Below are 21,507 nucleotides of genomic sequence, written 5' to 3'. Positions count from 1 at the left end.
TTTTGATACACTTAAAAACTTCAATACGTGCAATGTTTATCGCACACCAACAACGCTTTTTTTGCCTTATATTTTTTTTTACAGAAATATGAAACAAAATAAAAATAAATAAAAAAAAATACGGTGAGATTTTTTATTGGCTGTTGCATTTTTAATTTTCTAAAGCTTGACTATTTATGGAAAACCCTACATAAGGCTAATATTTTGTTTTAGTTTTTTGTTAAATATTTATGGTTGTGGCTAATGTGTGGTTGGTACATAAAAAGAAACATTCAAACATGAAGGATAAAAGAGTTATAAATGGAAAACACGTATCCACGATTACAGGTATCATGTAATCATGATTGCTCCAAAAAGACTCATTCACTCGTGATCAAAAATCGTGCGCGACGAAAAACTGCTCTGACCGTTTCCTACCGCTACTGATCAATCTCTCTTTGCTCTCTCTCTCGCTCTCACTTCACTCGCGTAGTACAGCGAATGGCTCAGAGAGGCTGATTGCGCTTTCTCGCTCAAAGCAGACTTATCGGCTTAGCTTTGGTCAGTTATGAAACTGTTTTAAATCAATGTTAACAAAAATGTTCAACAATTTTGTTGATAACACAACATCAAAGAAACATTTGACAGCAATTTCCACCTTATATCAAATATAAATTTACGGCAAACTATGGAGGTGTAGGCCGGCAGAGCGCCGCGAAGCGATTCACCAAGACACTCGCAGCTAGAGAGTCGTGTTCGCTCGCGAATGTTTGCACGCTCCAGTCGGTTTTTCTTCAACATTTTCATACGTGATTTTTGCATTTGAGAATAGTTTTGAAAAGGCAATGTAGGAGCAAGAAATTACTATACAAAAGTTTTTGATGATTTGATAGATTTTTAGTGATGTTTTCTAAATTTTCTCAATTTTAATGCTGTTGCGGAAGTTTAAATTATGAATTTGTGAAAAAGTGTTTCTCCATATTTTTTTACGTTGTTTGTTAAAATATATTCATAAATGGGTAATTCTCCGCCAACTCACACAGCAGTTGCCCCGACCTCTCTTCGATTTTCGTCAAACTTTGTCCTGAGGGGTAACTTTTGTCCCTGATCTCGAATCCGAGGTCCGTTTTTTGATATCTCGTGACGGAGGGGTGGTACGACCCCTTCCATTTTCGAGCATGCGAAAAAAGAGGTGTTTTTCAATAATTTGCAGCCTGAAACTATGTATGTAAAATTAGACGCCCGATTTGATGGCGTACTCAAAATTCCAAAGAAAAAAAAAACGTATTTTTCATCGAAAAAACAATTAAAAAGTTTTTAAAACTCTGCCATTTTCCGTCACTCAACTGTAAAAAAATGGAACATGTCATTTTATGGGAAATTTAATGTACTTTTCGAATCTACATTGACCCAGAAGGGTCATTTTTCATTAAGAACAAATTTTTTCATTTTAATATTTCGTGTTTTTTCTTACTTTGCAGGATTATTTTTTAGAGTATAACAATGTTCTTCAAAGTTGTAAAGCAGACAATTACAAAAATTTGATATGTAAACATAAGCGGTAAACATCACGAATTATAAATCTAATTCATGAATTTATCTCAAAATGCCATGATTAAATCTTACAGTGAGGAAGATTGGAGTTATGCTTCTATCAATTATAATTAAAATTTCTTTGAATTTTGGCCTTTGTTTGGTTAAGTTGTACATGTTCAATATCTATTTTTATTTTATGATTTTAAAGTTTTTCAGTAGAAACTTTTTTTTTAAAAATGACTGTTAAAGTTTATTGTGATAAGTGAACAGCAAACATTTTTGTAAAAGTAATATATAGTTCAAACAGTCGACTTTTTTAGGTCGATATTTCAGGGAACAAGGGTGAAGGAAGCAATCAGGATATAGAATTCAATAATGGAAGTAATCTAATAGAAGGAACTGAAAATTCTATTGGAATAGCGATACAGTGAATGCGAAATCAGATATCACTGTTTGGGGCATCGATAGTATTTTATCAGCTTTTCTTAGCAAACTTATTGAATTAAATTCTATTTTCTTTTAAAAAAAACGGGCCATTTTACAACATTTAAGTCCAGTGAAATTTTCACATTATTTGATGATTTGATGGACCCCGTGGAAAGTGGCAAGATTTGATTCAAAAATTTCTTTCTGGATATTTTCTGTTAAATTAACTAAAATTTTCAAAATTATTTTAACAAATTATAACGATCCGAGAAATTTTCGTGGAAATTTGTTTTTTGGAATACGGACCCTGTTAAAATTGCAATTTTTTATCATGAAAAATCACCAAGCCTCATCAGGACCTTTTGGGAAATTACTCATAACAAATCTGGACATAACAACCGGACCCTAAGATGACAGTTTTCGTGAGTTGCGCGTATTCACCGACAGATGGCAAGAGGGCCTCGTCGAAGTCCGTCCAACAAATACGCAACTCAAAATTTGTATAGAAAACTTTTTTTTCGTGACGACTTTTGCGACACGCTCACTTCAATTGTTATAGACTAATATTTGAACGTGGCGTATCTCTAAACAAGTTCTTAAAGAAAATGATTCCAGAATGCTTATTTTGTGGTTTTTAACCAAAACAAGGCAAAATCTATATTTATTTAAACTATTCACCATTTTCAAAAGTTTGGCTAGATAATATAGAAGGCCGCCATCTTAGGCCTACTGGGCCCACAAAACGGGGTACGCTCAGTTTGGGACATAATCACATAATCTGGACCAAACAAAAATTATTGCAAACAAACCTTGACATAATATATTATATATTAATTAGAAAAAAGTAAAATCGATTCAATTCAAGCAATTCAGTGATTCAAAATTGATTAAAAAATCTTTTTTTGGCAATTTTTTATAAACGGGGTTTGGTTGTAGAAGGTTTAACTCATAAAAATCAACCCGACAAGCATTTCATATTCTTTGGAAAAAAAAATATCACAACGCCACTGCACCATTAAAACATTTTCAAAACGACATTTTTCAACTGACTTGAGCGCAGGTAATCGCCCTCATCAGAACAGCTTAATTGACCAATTTGCTGAGTAAACACAGCCCTAAACCCCCTCACTAAAGGGGCAACACTAGCAATTAGTAGGCCGGTGTGTATTCATTACGAAACCACACACAAACCCAAATATCTCCAAAATGCAACAGTGTGCGCGACATTCTCTCAACCCCACAGATAAGCGACAGATAAAAACAACAACAAACAAACAAATGATTAGTTCAACCGAAAAGCAGAGCACATCTTTCCTCCCTTACGTATGTATTTGTGCGACAGGTAGTGTGCAACTAGCGAATACATGCTAATTTGTTGTTTTTTTTTTCGTTTTTAAGTTCGCACACTAGAGTCGAGCTAATTTGCTGAAAACCTGGCACAACCACTTTCGCAATCAAATTTACATTTTTGCTTTAGTGGGTTTGCTGCGCACGCTGCATATTATTATTATTTTTTCAGCAAATGTTGTGCTTTTTTTCGTTGACGTCACAAACCGCTCTCCCTGCATCATCACCACCAGTGCTATTTTGTAGTATTGTTGATCCCTTACGTTTTGTTCTCCCCTTTTGGCACAAAAAATCACAATTCCTCTCACACACTGCGAAACTATTGTTTTCGTACGCGACGACGCAACAGGTTAAGGCGAAACGCACACGCACGCACTTTTACGATTCTGCTTCCACCTTAAGACAGTTTTTTTTTCGTTTTTGCACGAAGATCGCGACATCGCAGCAACCACTGTGTGTGCAAAGTTCGGTGAAAGTCGTCGTGTCGTCGCAAAAGAAACACACTTTTTTTTTTGATAATTAATCAACTTTTTTTGCTTTTGATCTTCCTCTGCTCTTCTGCTAAAGCTAACCCCCGTTTAAGGCTGTATTTGTGCAAAAGTTTGCTCTACTTAAAAGGGTATTCTCCAGCGAGAGCCACGTTCGCTGCGTTCAACGGTTGCGATTAGACTAAACACAACAAATCGAGCACCGGACTAAGTAGCCACGGGCAATATGCACTAGTTCGGTGTGATAATGACGCCTCACAAACACAACCAAGGCGACGCGTAGCAGGCTGCGCCGACGATGACGATCGTTCGCGCGAACCGCAGAATCGCGACTGCTCGAGCGTGGCTTCGGCGGCGCGCGATCGCGACCAAGTAGGCTGGTTTCGCGAAAGCAACGTTCAGCGGTAGTTGTGAGATCGCGCCCGAATTGGTCGGTGATGCTGTGTGTGGAGAAGATTTGCGCGAATGCCGGCAGGTTCCCAGGTTCAGGTTTTACGCTTTTGGACTCCAGCTGATGATGATGATGATGATGATGACTGCTCGAGAGAAGATGATGACGAAAGCCGCGTCGCGTCATCATCAGCGAATGTTTTGCTGATGCACACACATAAACACATTTGCGACGACAGAAAACGTGCGCGATCGTCTCGTGGGGATTTCTGAGATTTGTTGTTAGTTTGAAATTTGATGACGTCGTAAGAAAGGGTTAGCAACATCGTCAAGATTTAATTGCGCAACGAGGCATTAAAATCAGGAATTCTCTACAAAATTAGTCTTTTCCAAATTTGTGGGTGCATGCCCAAAAAAGCTAAAAAAAAAAATAAAAATTTAAATTACAAGCCGGAACCTTACCATTTCGATGAAAACCCTAATGATTAGTTTTCAATAAATATAATTTTTATTTTTTGTGCGATTAAAAAAAAACATTTTTGAAAATGCAGCAAAATTTAAAACATTTTTAACTAACCCAAGCTTGCTAAACATGATTCAAAACGCAGAAGAATGCATTTTAAATTTATTTGAAAATAGAAACTTTTCTGTTTTTTTTGCCCCCTGATTTTCGGGCCGTTGTGAAAGGAGAAGGCTTTAATAAAAATTTTACCAGCCTAAAATTACTTGTATTTCGCTTTTTTTTGTTGATACGGTCTGTGGTTGCTGAGATACGGCCATAGAAAGATAAAAAAAATCACGAAATATTAAATTTTCTCCGTGTTGACCAATTAGCCCTCGTCTTTGATCACCGTATCTCGGGAACTAATAGTCTGATTTTCAATGTTTAAAAATGAAATCAGGCCCAATATTTCAAAATGACAGAAGAAAGTGTTTAAAGTTGTTTCAAAAAAAAAATATTCATGTTCATTTAATTTCGAAATATTTCTTTTTTGCAATTCCGTTGTGAAACTTATAACTTTTCCTGTCAAAAGGCCCACTTTTCTCTACTAAAATAAAAAGTTCAAAAAGTGATACTTGCTAAAAATTTCTACTTTTCAGCACTTGCGTTGAAAAGTTATTCTTTTTGATATTGTTTTGATTTTATCAGTCGACTCGTGCTGAAAGAATCATCTTTTGGCAACTTGTTGCATAAACTACTATAAATTACCTGGTTTTAGTTTTGTTTTGGAAATCATGACTTTTCTAAATATCATGGTTAAAAGATTTATGCTCTTTTTTTAAATTTTCTGAAAAACGGCTAAATGTCCGCTAAAACATAACAAAAAAAACAAAAGTGTGTTTTTGGTAACAGCAAGCAATTTTTAAAATCATCAAAAAAATTCGTGTATCATTTTTTTCGTACAAGTTCTTATTTGAAATCGATAAAATAAAGCCTTCAAAGATACAGATTTTTTAAGTTTAAATAAAACTATGTTTCCTTGATATCCCAATTCCCAACTAATAACCTTTCATTTGCGTTGAAGAGAGCTAAATTCGGTGGAATCAACGGCGAGTTATCATTAAAGAAAGAGTTTTCTGGCGTTTTTATTCTCATTTTAATTTCTGGAGCCGCTCCTACTTGGCAAGAGTCACCCTTATATCGAATAAAAAAAAAGTCTAATAATTTGTGCCATTGAACCTCCTGACAAATTTTTTGCCATTTCAAATAAAAGGTTTAACTCTCACTGCCCAATATTCGTGAATGTCTTAAATAAGTATTTTTAGCCTTTTTGAAAATTTGCTCTTGATTAAAAAAAAATCAAAATTTGACACAGAAAATTTCATAAAAGTTTCATTTTCTAACATTGAAAATCTAACCAATAGTTTCCTAGATATCGCCAGTTGAAAACGAGTTCTAATAAAAAGCACTGAGAAAACTTATTTTTCACCAAATTTAAAATAAAAGTTCACTGATTTTCGATAGAAAATTTGATTTAGCATCTTTTTATGTTCTTTTAATAATTCATATCTTTGGTGACAGAGCACCATTCTAACCCGTAGCGCACAAATTGCCTTTTTCAATTCCCAAATGCAAAAAAAAAATCAAAAATTAAAAGATTCGCATTTTGTGATAGAAACAAAGTCATAAATTCGGCAATTCCCCACGAAAACAAGATGAAAAAAAAAACAAAAGTGCTCGGATCGGGATCAATTTTTTTCTGGGGGTTCACTAGCCGAAATAATCAGACCCATAGTTTTTTGTTTGGCCATTAGGGTGACCTACGCCGTGTTAGGGTGGTCTGAAAAATGGCCATTTTCGTCGATTTTCGCAAAAACCACTTTTTTCGAAAAATCATAACTCCTCGCCATTTCAACCGAATTAAATTGTCTTATACGAGCAATTCCATGTCAAATAGGGAATCGGTTGCACCCGACCCTCTCCGATTTCAATGAAACATTGTAGACATGTTATCCTACGCTTATATAAGCCATTTTTGTGTATATGGCGCCAGTTACACTCGAGAATGACATTTGAGAAGGGCGTAATTGTTTTAAATACGTTTGTATTTTGAAGCCGTTGCATCGTATCAAAAAGTAGTCAAAGACAAACTTGTAGGAAATTTGACGGGCTTTCCGGAAAAAAATACACTGAAAGAAAAAAGCACGCCACTTTCATGCGATTTTTTTATTTTTAAGTTTAAAAGTCAAATTTGAAGGTTAGCCCAGGATTTTTTTTCGTTCAAATTTTTTGTGAAAATAGCCTAAGATGTTACAAAAAGGCTCACGAAAAAAATGCAGGATGGAACAATTCACCTAAAAAACTAAAAATATACAGATATAAGCTAGTTACATTGCTCATAACTGAAAACATAATATTTTTTTCAGTGTAGTATAGTAACCTGTATAGTGAATAAGCTTATATCTGTAAGCCCATAAATCCAATTAAAATGTGGTCAAAGACAAACTTATGGGAAATTGGAAGAGCTTTTCGGTAAACATATTTTTGAGAATGAAAAATGAAGTCTGTCATATAGAAATTGCCAAAAACCATCAAAAAATCAAGATGCAGCAATATTTAAATTACGAAATACAAAAATATTCAAAACACTTACGCCCTTCTCAAATGTCATTCTCGAGTGGCTTCATGTACATAAAAATTGCTTATATAAGTGTAGGATAACATGTCTACAAAGTTTCATTGAAATCGGAGAGAGGTTCGAGAAAAAAGTACCTAAAAAAACGTGTTTGGGCTGAAATTGCTCATACGCAAATGAAAGGTGATAAGTTGGTCTTTCAAAGAAAAGTAGTAAAAAGTTTCAAAAATCTAGCCTAATATATTAAAAGGACGTTTTATCGGATTCCCCGGACATTTTTAAATATCAGACTAAAAAATGGGAGGAGTCTATTAGCAGGATTCCGAGATATGATCTTTTGAAAATAAAATCCGTGTTTTTCGACGCGCCGCGCGCAAAAACCGAAAAATTACGAAATCGGCAAAAAATCAACTTTTTTCATTAAAAGTGCGACAAATCAGGTTTTCAAATAAAACGTTTTTTTAATACACAATAATAATATACTGCCCATGTTCGCATAAATGTCCCATATGCAAAAAACAGCAAGCTGAGAAAAACGAAAAAAAAAAATGATTTCATCCTGATTTCTATAACAAAGTACTAGATGTTGTGATGTGATGTGATTTTTTAAACAAATTGTTGAAACAAATTTCTCTTAGTTAATATCAGATTGAAACAAAACTCGATTTAAGGCTTACCGATTCAGAATCGCTCGCGTTATAAATCTAGAACACGATGTTTACCTGCAAATAAACAAAGAAAAAAAAACACCAATTATTTGACGAAAAATTTTGCAAGTCAATCCATTTCCTACGAATGTACGTCAATTGGATTTCCCCCACGGTGAAATACCTTCAGCGTTTATACGTTGTAGTGCATCAATGTATAACCACCAGACAAGCTGGGGTTTGGGGTTTGCAGAATGAAGCGAGCCAACAAACACACAATCACAATTAATTACAATTTCAAAACACACATCGAAGGCTGTTCAAAATGCGTTCACAAATCTCGTACCTACGTCATATCGAGTCGATTTGTCGGTTTTTTTATGGTGAAGGACAACAATTTACCAAAACTGACGCACTTTTGGGGGTGTTTCGTTTTAACGGGACTGTTGCCTTGAGGGTCATTAGTAACTTTACACACTAAAAAAATATTAATTTCACACCTAACGCAATTTTTATTTCAACGTAATCTAAACTCATGTAATCAAATATTTGATGTAAAATGGAATGTCCAACGATTAGAAACTGTAGATAACTGAATTGAGTGAACGAAAACAGTGATTTTTTTGTGAAAATGGAAAAATAGAGTGTAAAATGATAAATATGGAAAAAGTGTGTGATCAAACTTTTTCAACGAAATAAAAATGTTTGGTTTTACGATAATTTGTTGTTTTTTCGTTCCAACAAGAAAAATATTATTCCAATAGGATGCCCCTGCCAGCAAAATGACGTTTAATGTAATTTTACACGACCTTATCGGGTCTGATTTGAGTCGTGTAATTTTCAAATCAGACAGAATTTTATGTTTTATTTGACGCTCCAGTTATGTGCATCAAATAAACAGAATATTACATGATTTTTTTGAAGTGTGTAATTAAAAGATTTGGTGTATTTGGTTAGATTCTTCAACATTTCTAAATATCTTATTGGCCAATCAAAATGCACTATTTCCGCGCGGATTTCTGCAAAAAAAAGTACATTGACGTCATTGCGACTAGCCTTCATTTTAAAGCCAAAGTGAACAACCTCTAAGAAAATTTTCTCCGGTCCAGTTTGCGGAGCGTACGTGTGAGAAGAATTAAATTCACCTGGCAACCCCCCGAAATAAGGCAAAAATGCTGCGGAATGACGCACGATCCGAAACAGCCTGGCCGGAAAACCAGATTGATGTGCGCATTCGTCCGAGGAGAGTTGGGTAGGAAGTGAGGAGAAAGGTTAGAAAAAAAGTTGTAGCTATATTTTTTATGGTGTTGATTTATATGCGGAGATTGTTGACAAAATCAAAAAGTTTTGATTAATATTTCAAAACTTCAGAAGCCTTCCCACAAGATTGCATAATTCAACCCCGCAAAAATCAAGCAATCACTCTCCTGGTAATCATGCCAAATTCGTCACGACAGTTGTCGATTGCGCGCCCACCAGCTTCCAAAATGGTCACAAATCACCTCATTAAGGTCCCAACTGGGCACAAAAATCAATAAATAACGAGCCAGCTCCAGATCGATCGATTCGACCCTATCATTACCGTCACTTTCCATTTGCACCTGGCAATCTTTGTGCTGAAAAATTGAATCAATATTTTTTGTTGTTCTTCATCGTCGTTTCAAGTCACGATCGCCGAGGTCCCCTTCCCCATTAAGGACCCCTCTTTCATTTAAGGATCTCAAGACAAAAAAGAGTCCATAATTAACATTTCTAAATCGAACCAACGAACCAATGCAGGTCACCGCGATTTTGCACCTCATTTTTTGTCCCCAGTTTGGGACCTCATTGTGGCGCAATTGGTCACCAGTCGTCAGCAGGCCATGGGTGCATTTTTACCGCTCAATTAGGGACCCCAACTGACCAGCCTCCTTCGATCGATACGTTTTGGATCGCCTCCCCCGTTCTCAAGGTTTAAAGTCACACTGCGATGCTGGATTTTTGACACAAATTGTAACCATTTTCCAAAACTACATTAAAAAATCTAATTTAATAGAAACATTTTCGAAATAAATTTACCATATACTTTAAAGTTAATGTTCTTCGTATAAAAAAAAAATAATCTTAGTCCGACCAAAAATAAGGTGTGACACCCTATTTGTGAAATGTACAAGTACAGCTATGAGCAAACAGCAGGTGAATCGTGACGGAATGTTTCGCCACTAATGAATCAGGTTCGCACAGTGATTGATAAGTGCGCTGCTCACGAGGACGCGCTGTCTTGTTTTTGCATGCTCATTTTCATTTCTGTTGTGCCGCTGTTTGTGTGCTTGGGTGTAATGATATGCTACTAAGTGTCCGGATTTCAAATCATGACGTTAGTGCGGTGCCTGTGTGGACGCGCAGTCCTGTTTTTTCGTGTTATTTTCCATCTCTTTTGTGTCGCTATTTGTGTACATGGGGTGATTGGATTTCTTCTGATTCGTGTTGTTTTCATCTCTTTTGTGTCGCTGTTTGTGTGCATGGGGTGATTGGTCTTCTTCTTCTTCTTTTTTTCTTTATTTTTAGTTCGCGCGTTCGTTGGCCAATGAGTTTTTTTGTTCTCTTTACATAGTTTTCGATAGAAACGATCCGAATTCTTTTTTTTCGAGACAAGCAAGTCGTTTTGCTGGATTAAGTCCTTTCTATATCATCGATGATCGGAAGGCACGCCGACGAATATGTTTTAAGGCTTATGATATAAAATCATTTTAATGAATAAAGCCCTTCTTACATCACCGTTGATCGGAAGGCACGCCGACGAAGAATTTCTGGAGGATCGCGGTCGAATTAATACTATATTTAAAATTCTAGATAGCTATCTTTCGGATTCGATTGTGAGTAGCGAGACTTCGCGGTTATATTTTAAATTTATAAGTCCTTCTTTTATCATCGTTGATAGGAAGGCACGCCGCCAGTTAAGTTCGTTTAAGTTATTGTTTTAATTTCATTACAATCGGTTACGTGGTGTCCTGTTTTCTTTTCGTTTATATTCGTTGATCGTAATAATTTATTCCAACTGGCATCTTTAGTATTAACTCATCTGCTATTTTTGACATTTGCTCGCGTTATCTTAATTGTACCAACAGTAAAAATATACTGATAAGTCCAGCCCATAGCGCTACCGCTCGGTTGGCACGCGTTCGATTAAAACAAACTTTTTAAATAATCAATTATTTATCTTTCCGCAGCCGGCTGCCTAAGATTTAAAATTTCAACCGATAAACAAAATGCTCATGGTCACATCACTGCCAATCGTGAATCCTGACCTCATACCCATCTACTAACCCCCTCAAAACTCATGTGATACTTTGTCGGAGAAGCAGTCGATTGGGCGGTCTCTATCACTCAAGTATCGGACTAACATTCCCATCCACTTCCCCGTGACCCTACCACTGGTCGTGGCCGGCGCCGGTATTGATCAGCATGATAGGGGCCTTTGAGAAGTTGCGAAGCGAGGAAAGATAGCACCCACTTATCTTCCACGGCTCGTGGATGTAACTTCTGGAGGTCCTGGTCAATAACGGAGTAGCAACTGCGGGTGGGCACCTATGCTTATGCTTATGCTTATGCTTAATGAATCAGGTTCGCACAGTGATTGGTGACGATTTTTATCGAATAACATGTACGATCTGTTTGTTACTTAATGTATCAATAAGATTTTTTGGGAAACTCTAATAATTTTATTGCAAACCAAACCAAAGTTTGCAAAAGCATGGTTATCCGATACATTTTTTTTTTTTTTTTTTTTCAAAAAATAAGCATTTTCTTGTGAAATTGACCGATTTAGTGCATTTATATTTTTTTGTTTTATTTTATTTTGCTCAAAATTTTAAGGAGCCTTCCCTATGACCAAAGAAGCCATTTTATGTCATTGTTTCACCCATACTGATCTGATTTAAGCTTTTTGATAACTAAATTGTTGAAATTTTTAAATATAATCATTGTAAGAAAAATGTGTAAATACAGAATTTTGTGATTTTTGGGATCGAAAAATCTGTAAAATACAGATTTATCTGTATATCTGGCATGGCTGAAAAAATCATCAATTTTTTTACCGTGTATCATTTCTTTCCAGTGTAGTCCGTATCCATACCTACAACTTTGCCGAAGACACCAAATCGATGAAAAAATTCCTTCAAAAGATACAGATTTTTGAATTTTCATACATCATTTTTGGAGTGACAGCTGCCAAATTTGTATGGAAAATTTTATGGACAAACTAATGATGCAAAATGGCTTCTTTAGGCATACCGAAGGCACCAAAAAAGTTTCAGTCGGATTAAAAAATACAAAAAAAAATCGAATGACCGAAATCCTAGAGAACTGCTCATGTGTGAGATTCTTATGTACAATATTACGGTAAACAACTTTGTCGAAGACCACAAAACGATCCGAGTTAACCTTGACGAGTTATTAACGATTTTAAGAAAACGTTTTTGTATGAAAAGTTTTTTTTTCACCAACCTCAACGATAAAAAGCGACCCACAACCCTTAACCGATTTCGCTTAAAATTTTCACAGCTATTTAGTTTTGCCTAAGGAATCGAATCACGAGGTATCCATGATGTTGATTTTTTTATTGTCACGCTACTGTCCATACAACGATGATGCGTAGATATTTGAAAATTTGTATCTTTTAAAGGATTTTTTATGGGTTTTGATGTTACGCGAAAAAATGCGATTTTTTGACTAACTTATGTTGAACAAAAGCTCAATTTCTCAAAATCCATTATTATTTTTTTTCTATATATGTTTAAAAAGACAAAAAACAGCAGCTTTTAAGGCATAGAATAGTTTGCTGCCGAGTTATGATTTTTGAAAAAAAAAAGTTTCTGGAAAAATATACATTCACTCGATTTTTTTACTTCAGCTTGTAATGTAAAATAAAATTAGTAATTGAAAAGTATTTTTCATAACTTTTTTAAAGTGCATCGTTTCATGATTAATTTAAACCAGAAATTTGCATTTTTTCTATTTAAAGAAGTGTCCATCCCTGAAATCATTTTTTTTTCGAAATGTTGAAAAAATTTCCAATAAAAATACTTAGATACATCGAAGAATGGACATCTTATTGCTAAAATATACCGAATAAAAGAAAAAGAATCAAGTTATGAACTCTATCCAAACAGTCTTTTATTTTCTAGTATCTAGTAATATTTCAGAAAATTATAGTCCTGTTTACAAATTAAAAAAAAATTAAACATATGAGAAATTTTCTGATCTTTTCGAAAAAAAATACTTTTAAAATTTTGGAATCAACTCTAACACTTCAAAAGGGCTTAACATTGACTATTTGACCATTTTGAAATGTAAGTTTAGATTCCAAAATTTTTAAAAATATGTTTTTCCTGATTTTTTCCTAATAAGGCCTTTTTTACAGTATTTGGCAAACCGTCAATTTTGTAAAAAATTCTTCACAAAATACCAAGGTATTAAAAAAAATATTTCTAGAAATTTGTTTTTTGGGCCAATACCTCCCAAGAAAAGGGCCAAGAAATGGCTTTACGAAGATTGAAAAAAACCTCAGGCTTTAGGACATTTGTGATAATTCATGTTTCAATTTTTTGGCCAATTAAGTTTGAAATTAGTTTATTTTTATTGCCAGCTGAAAAAAATCATGGTTTTAGAAACTAAGATTTAGATTGCCCGACGTTAAAAAAATGCCAATGTCTTAGACTTGCGTTTTGCCTTCATGAAAAATTACGGAAGAGCCTTTTTCAAATTTCGTATTAACTTTTCAAAAGGGTGAATTCGTAAATATAAACAAGCAGCCTATTCCTTTCTTACTCAACGTGAGCTGTCACTAAAGAAAGTGGGATAGACTGTTTGTTTACATCTACGGATTCTCCCTTTTGAAAAGTTAATACGAAATTCTATTTTTATTGTGTGCCATTTTACATCATCTGTTTGCCCATAACGTTTTCCGTACAAATTTGGCAGCTGTCCAAGGAATGGAAAAAAAATCTAAAGGAATTTTGTTCGATTTGGTGTCTTCGGAAAATTTGTAGGTATGGATGAGGACTGCAGTAATTAATTATTAAATTATTAATAAAAATTAATGTATTTCAAACTAATTTTAGTTGATCAGATTTACATTAAAATTTTTAAGTTTTTTGGAAAAATATCTTTTGTGCTGTTTTTTTGGGCACCTTCAAGCTGGGTGACATAAACTTCGAAAAATATTTGCAATGGCCTTACCTAAAACGGGTTTTAGCCTTTAGTGGAATTTTCTGTTTTGGTTTTAAAATCCAAACCAAACTTTGACAAGACAAGTGATTCAAGAAATTAGCAAACATTCTTTCCGTGTTTCTTTTTTTTCCGGTGTCCTCATCCATATCTACAACTTTGCCGAAGAAGTTTGATTTGATATTGATTTGTTGATATGTACCGTAAACCGGAATGACATTGAAAGGATGAAGATTTCTTTGTAAAATGAAAAATACGAATTGAATAGTAAGTAAACTTAAATTATACAGACATGAATAGACAGATTTTTTTAATACCCTCAAAGAATCATAGATTGCGCAATAGAAATGAGTTCGAATCGAGGAACGGGCCTCATTATTGGATGCTTTGGATAATTTTACACTAAGAACTGTTTAAGCTAGTTTCTATAAAGTTACAAATGTTAAAAATATCGTTTAATTTATAGGCGTTAGCAGTGGAATAAGTTTCTTAGTAAATGTGAAAATTTATTGTTTAGTTCTTCAAAATTATGAAAGGTTGCAACAAAATTTTATATCTTAATGAAAATATCTATTTCTAAATAATGTTAAGCATATTTGAATCCATGCATTTACATAACAACAAACTTATATACAGTTTAAAGAAATATAAAGTTATCTAAATAAACATTCAACTGTGATTTTTTAAGTTCGAAAAATATAAAATTACCAAATTTTTGGTAAATTAGACGTAACCAAAGCAGAAATTTGTAAGAAACTAAGTGGCTATTAAAGTCACCCATTTTTTCTTCCAAACCCCAAATTAAAAAGCTCAAACTCAACAGCAGTTAAGTTTTACTATTCAGCAAACGAAAGCTTTGCGCGATGAGGACGCCAACTACATTTCAGATTGCAAACCACGTCATTTCAAAAGCTCAATCCAGCAAACCATCAATCGTCGGGTTCGTCGCTTGCAAAGCTTCTCTCGCACGTGCCCGTTCAGCTCTCTCGAATAAGTTTCTTTCCGCTCTCGCTCTCACTCTCCTTCTCTCTTACCTTTTTCTTGGCGATGTCCCGCTCCTGCGGTCCGATCGTGTACAGATCGACGATTCCGAGCAGACAGTCGTCGCACCGACACACGTCCTCTCCGAGCACGAGCGAGCCAATTGACGAGGAGGAGTCCATCGAGTCGGTCCGGATGAGCCGCGATCCGCCCGGGCCACCGCCGCCGCCCGGCTGCTGCTGGGAGGCGGCCTCGATCTTCTTCGCCAGCAGGGCCTCCATCAGCGTCCGGGGTCGACCGGTGGCCGAGGACGATGACAGGAGGGACATTTTTGCGTTTTTTGTTTTCTTTTTAGAAAAGATTTTATCTCCAATGAATTTTCGACATTTTTTCACTTGATTTTTTGAACTTTTCACTCATATTAAATAACCTGTAAAAATGATGAAGAATGTTTTGGTAAAGTTCAATTCTTTAAAAAAAAAATCAGAAGCGCGCTTGTTTTGAGTTCTTTTCTTAAAATTATAACCAACAAATTTTCGATTGTTGAAATTTAAGATAAAGTGATAAAGAAAAGTAGATATTTCTCGAAAAATTTGATAAAATCTATGAAACAAAATCTTCTTAAAGCTATTTTTCCAGGGCTGTGGAGTCGGAGTCGGAGTCGGAGCCGGAGTCGGTGGAGTCGGGTCTTTTTGGGGACCTGGAGTCGGAGTCGGAGTCGGAGTCGTCAAAACTCGAGCAGCTGGAGTCGGAGTCGGAGCTGGAGTCGGCTAAATTTTAAGAGCTGGAGTCGGAGTCGGAGTCGGAGCCGAAGATTTCTGATAACCCGGAGTCGGAGTCGGAGTTATCTTAAATTCAACAAAAAATATGTTTTTTTTTTTTTTATTGTTCAGTTATCCTATGTAACAGCTTAATTTACAAAACATCTTATATTTTTAATTGATTTATCAGATGTCATTATGTTTCTGAAGCTTTTTATTGTGATTGGATAGCTCTTATTGTGTTATTACACTACACAGAAAAAACTAATGTAAATTTGGAAGCTGTAATTTTTGAAGTTTGAATATTACCTCTTTTATGTTGAAATTTTACCTCAATTTAGACTGAAAAAGTGACATTACACCAGAAAAGTGGTAAAATTATACATTTCCAGAGGTAAAATTACACCTTTTTCTGACATAAATGATGTACCCCTTCCCAGATGTAGTATTACCATGATTTTTTTTTTCTGTGTATAATCTAATCCAATCTAATCGAACACAAGCGCAGCCAGTCCAAAGAAAGCATCCTGGAAAAACTTGCGGTTCGATTACGCCTCAAGTCCTTTCTTGATTTTTTTTTTCTGTGTATAATCACTAAATGGTAACCTCTTACCCAAGTATGTAGTATCATAATTTAAAAAAATTATAAAAAATATTGGTTATGTAGTCAGACATATCTAATTGATTCTTGACCGCTTCCTTTTTCCTATATTTATGTGCCTTTTCAATTCAAATTTGACCAAATTTCATCCAGTGCTTTCTGAAAAAAGTACACACACAATCATCTTTTACCCCGATAGCGAATGTCTTGGAGGTTTTAAGTTAAATCATTTTTTAGGAAAAAAAAATTACGAGGTACATAAAAAGATTAAAAATAGTAATCACTGTTTTTGGAAATCGAAAGAGTTACTGACAGTTTAACTTTTGTTACAAATCATCAACAATAATAACAATCTCTTACTTGGAACTCAACATGCGCATTTTGTTTATAACTGAGTACAAGAAAATCAAAGTGTTGCATTTAAAATAATTGAAACTAACAAAAAAAAAATATCAAAAGAAGTTGCAACTAATTTAGAAATAATCATTGATTGTTTTGTAAACTATTTTGATATCGTTACAAATTATCGTTGAACAAATCTCAAGAATTCAGTACAAATATGAACTAATAAAAAAATGTATAGAACAAAATATAGGATTTTAATTTATTTTTCAAATATTATAAAAAAACAAAATCATCAAATTATCAACAGGTACGTGTTTCCTCATACTGTAAATCCCACGCCAATATAACGGAAGGTGATTTTCATTGCAAATCAATGTACCTTAAAAAATGGAATACTTGTGACCTAGAAAATATTTTACTTGTGGATATTTGTTTTTTATAATATTTTAAGTTTTTTCATATATTTTGATGGAGGCGCAAGATCATTCATAAAGCTTCGTTTTAGGTGAAGATTTACGAAGTATCGTGCGCCTCCTTTTTAAAGTATATACAATTTTAAAATTAAAATAAATTAAAAATTTCCAGGGTAAAATATTTTTCATGTCACTGATATTTGAAAAGGACATCTTAAGCGTCATTTCCTCGAAGAAATTTATTAGATATATTGATTTACAATAATAATCTCCTTCAGCCATGGCGTGATATCCATGTACGTCTTAAAAAAAAAACAAAAAAAAAGTTTTGTTTAAAATTGTCATTTAAAAAACAAGGTGCCTGTCACTTTTTTTTACTTTTTGTCCCGCCCGTGTGGATCAATTGGACCGCGCACTGGACTCACAACCCAGAGGTCGCCGGTTCGAATCCCGCGGTGGGCGCTCTAAAATTCTTTGTGTAAATATGGGTATTCGGCGCCGTCGCTCCGTGCCATACTTTCATACACTTAGGAGCCCAGGGCGGCGAAGTCCTTGTAGATAAAAAGGAAGACACTAGTGGCTGGTACTAGCAATGGTGGCCGACAGCTATAAAGTCAACTTCGTTTCGCCTGTCACTGTGCTTCTTATAAATGTCAGCCTGAAAGTGGGCAAATTGAATTGTAATGTCCAATAGATCCAATTAATCATTCAAAAATAACAAATTAATATTTAAATTTGTTAGCTTTGAAAAAAATATTTTCAAATTTAAGGTTAAGCAAATAAATCCAAATTTACTTACAAAACTGTTCTTCTCAAAATGCCTCTAAAACTGAAGATATTTTTTTGATTTCTGTTTCCATAACGTATAAAACATGTAATCTAGAAAGTTTTTTCAGTTTATTTACTTTACTTTACTTATTTTTCTTGAGAAAACATGACGCTTAGAGAGTATTTAAATAATCCTATTTATCAATGTTTTAAAAATAATTAACTAATAAAAGTTAACTAACTTTTGAAACATTTAAAAACACGTGGAGTCGAAGTCGGAGTCGGAGCCAACCATTTGTTGAAAGCTGGAGTCGGAGTTGGAGTCGGAGTCGGCTAGAGTTGGTAGACCGGAGTCGGAGTCGGAGTCGGAGCCAACCATTTGTTGAAAGCCGGAGCCGGAGTCGGAGTCGGAGTCGGCTAATCTAAGAAAGCCGGAGTCGGAGTCGGAGTCGGAGTCGTTTGAAATATGACCCGACTCCACAGCCCTGTATTTTTCATTGAAATGTCAATAACCGTTTGTATTCTCGCATCTGCCAACCCTATTTTAGTCATATTTCTAGTTTAGGAAGATTAGGAATCTGAAGCAAAAATCAATATCTTGTTTCAGAAGTGTAAAAGGAACCGTCCATAAACCACGTAGACTTTTTGACATTTCTTCTTAAATTTGAATTATATGTCTTTGAAGACTCTAATGAAATCCATCAAAATGTTTGAAAATAGATAACTAAAGAAGACACAATAATGTTACTATTTTTACCCTCATCAGAAAGTGAAGTTGCAGGTCTGATAAGTCTGTGGTCTTATTCAGATTTGTCTATTTATAAATACAAATGTGCAAGATGGCCAACTTCGATACCAGTGGCAGTGAAAACAATCCGAACCAATTTGCCACAGCTGTCAAATGGCACCAAGAAATGCTCTTAATACCGCGTCCAAGATCGTCCGATATCGCCGGACCGTCTTGTTGACCTCTACTGGCACTAATGGCACTCTCTTGTCCTCCCGGTCCCGGTCGCGTCACGCTTGCCAAGGCCAGTTCCTCGCGCGAATAAAATGATTTTACTAATTTACTGTCAAGTTGTCAATTGTTTTGAAGAGCCGGACATTTAGCTCTCTCCCTCTTTCGCTCCGCCGCATTTCTCGGAAAGTGATCACCCGGGAGGATCACTCTTCGGCCGGGTTATTGATAGTGCAGTGTTTGGCCACACACCCCAGCCCGGTCCATCAGGACCGGGTTTTTTTCCAGCCGGCCACAGCTGGTTATCGTTCCCATGGCGACGCCGATGACGTCCATGATCCGACGTGATGGCCGTCGCATCCGAGAGTGCCGTGAAATCGATGATTGTGTTATCGAGTCGGCTGCGTCATCTGTCAAGTGTGGACTCTGTGGGCAGTGATGGAAATTTTGAACTTTTATTGAAGATTCAAAACCAATTTCTTTAAATCTGTTCAAATATTTACCTAAGCATTCTTGAAAAGTAGATTGAATTTGGGACATCAAAAATAAAAGCATTTTTCAACGTCTGATAAGTCTGTGACGATGCTCTTCACAGCCCTGGCCTGCTTGGACTCGAAGGAAGAGGCGCACGAGCTTCTTTCAAGTTTTCCGCCAACTCTTGACGGCAGCATTTCATCTTAGCGCCCCTCGTCTCGTGGTCATCTTCAATCACGATGGCCGACCGTCACACCACCTTCAAACCCGGCCCCGGCCAGGTTGCTGCGATTCGTCATGCAAATTTTTCGCTGCAAGAAACCTCTTCAATCGCCGCAGATGACCAAGTCCTTACCGGGGGGGGAGTACTTGTGCGAAGCCTTGTTACGGCCGGTGATGGCGTAGCAATAGTAAACGAATGGCCCGTAAAATTTGCGATGCAGGTTAGAAGAGCGCACATCGAAGGAGGCTTCGAAGATCGTCCTGCCGCAACTGCAAGTGCTTGCTGGAGTTTGTCCGGTCCATCAAAGCAAACCGACGGCGCGTGACTCGACTCTTGCTTGTTCAACGAGTTGTCATGGAGCTGCAGGTGCCTTTTTTGGGACACTTGACATATCGCGAGGGGTGAAAGGCCAACTCGGCTTGGTTTGGGATCTTCATCGGGAGATTACCGGCGGTCCATTATTTGAAGTAATGTATGTTCAAACTTGGGAATTTCAAGTGTTTGACACAAGCTCCAATTAGGTTGTTTTTCAAAAACTTGGAATTTTCAAGTGTTTGACGCAAGTTGTTATCTCCATCTCCATGATCCGTTGTAACTTTTAGGAAAAAAAGGCTTTCCAGTCGAAAATTTTCTAACATATTCACACTTCTGAGTGCAACAGAACTTGATTTGTTTGCATCAGATCTTCTTTCTCTTTCTCGCAAAAGTTTATTTTGTCATGCGGCTTATAGCTAATTTTTAAAGGCCTACCGCCCGATGACAGCTAACATATTTCGCAGGGACAGCTCGAGCCGTGGCTCAAGCTCAATCTTTGTGTTTTTATGTTTATTAGATTAAGGTTTTCAAACGGTTATTCAATATTTTTATCTATCTATCCTTTGTAAGACTTTTTACAAACTATCTCCCAAGCAACCAACAAAAATCGGCTCAAATCGAAACAAGCTCACTTAAAATCGCACCCAATTTGAATAAATCTTTTCTAAATCAGCAAAACAAACAGCCCCGGCCATAAAACCAATTTTTACGGGGGCCCCCAATTGACCAATTAGCAATGGGGTTGCCGCGCCGCCGGCCAAAAGGTTATTTTTATGGACCCAAATCACGATATAAAACCAAACAGATGTGAGGTTATGTTTCGATTATTTTTTCTGGCTTGACTCTTTCTCTCTGTCTCTGCGTGTTTGTTTAAATCGCACTCGATTGAGTGAAATCGGATTGATTTGTGAGTGTGTGTGTGTGCAAATTTGTTGATTCACGGTGGTTTTTATTGGCGGTGTTTCAATTAATTGATTGAGACAGCTGGATTGGGTTTAGTTGAAGTTATTTTTATAAACAGAAAAAAAGTAAATTTGGAAGCTGTAATTTTTGAAGGTTGAATATTATCTGTTTTATGATGTAATTTTACCTCAAATTAGACTGAAAAAGTGACAGTACACCAGAAAAGAGGTAAAATTACACATTTCCAGAGGTAAAATTACACAATTTTTCTGACATAAAAGATGTACCCCTTTCCAGATGTAACATTACCATGATTTTTGTAGTGGACTGCATTTTGTAATTTTACCTCAAAATGTATGTAAATTTACATATTTTGTAAATTTAATAATTTCACATCACAAAATTTTATCTTGAACCACTAAATCAATTTGTAAGCAAAGCAAATTCCACTAATTGATCGACTTTTCAGGACAACCAAACAACATCTGTTGTCGCAGTACCGAAAACGTGGGACTTTTCCTGTCGTCTCGGCAGTGTAAGTCATCTGCGGACCGCTTGATAAGATAAGAGGCAGTGACTAAGAGCAAAAAACCGTACACCAGGGGCACTGTTTCGATACGTATTTTATTGTTAATTAGCAGATTAATGCTACCTTTTCGCCATTCCCG

At 35.8% G+C, this 21,507-nt stretch overlaps 2 protein-coding genes across 3 annotated transcripts in view; both read right to left on the bottom strand.

Annotated features, from left to right (window-relative positions):
* LOC6033022 (inositol-trisphosphate 3-kinase A) overlaps nt 1–15,422 on the bottom strand; it is a 48,651-nt gene extending 33,229 nt beyond the window's left edge. The window contains exon 1 of one of the 2 annotated variants that reach the window (XM_038259581.1): nt 15,132–15,422. In XM_038259581.1, coding sequence (XP_038115509.1) covers nt 15,132–15,407 — 276 coding nt within the window. In that variant the 5' untranslated portion in view covers nt 15,408–15,422. Of the gene's footprint in view, nt 1–3,551; nt 4,104–15,131 lie in introns of those variants that run through there. The other variant, XM_038259580.1, reaches the window with a different exon arrangement.
* The window catches only part of LOC6033023, a 115,432-nt gene continuing 101,857 nt past the window's right edge, over nt 7,933–21,507 (bottom strand). The window contains exon 4 of the mRNA XM_038259583.1: nt 7,933–7,965. Within this exon, the coding sequence (XP_038115511.1) occupies nt 7,948–7,965 (18 nt within the window). The 3' untranslated portion in view covers nt 7,933–7,947. The remainder of the gene's footprint in view (nt 7,966–21,507) is intronic.

The sequence above is a fragment of the Culex quinquefasciatus genome, chromosome 3 (assembly GCF_015732765.1).
Source record: "Culex quinquefasciatus strain JHB chromosome 3, VPISU_Cqui_1.0_pri_paternal, whole genome shotgun sequence".
Classification (NCBI taxonomy): Eukaryota; Metazoa; Arthropoda; class Insecta; order Diptera; family Culicidae; genus Culex; species Culex quinquefasciatus.
This window is presented reverse-complemented; position numbering and strand designations above follow the sequence as displayed.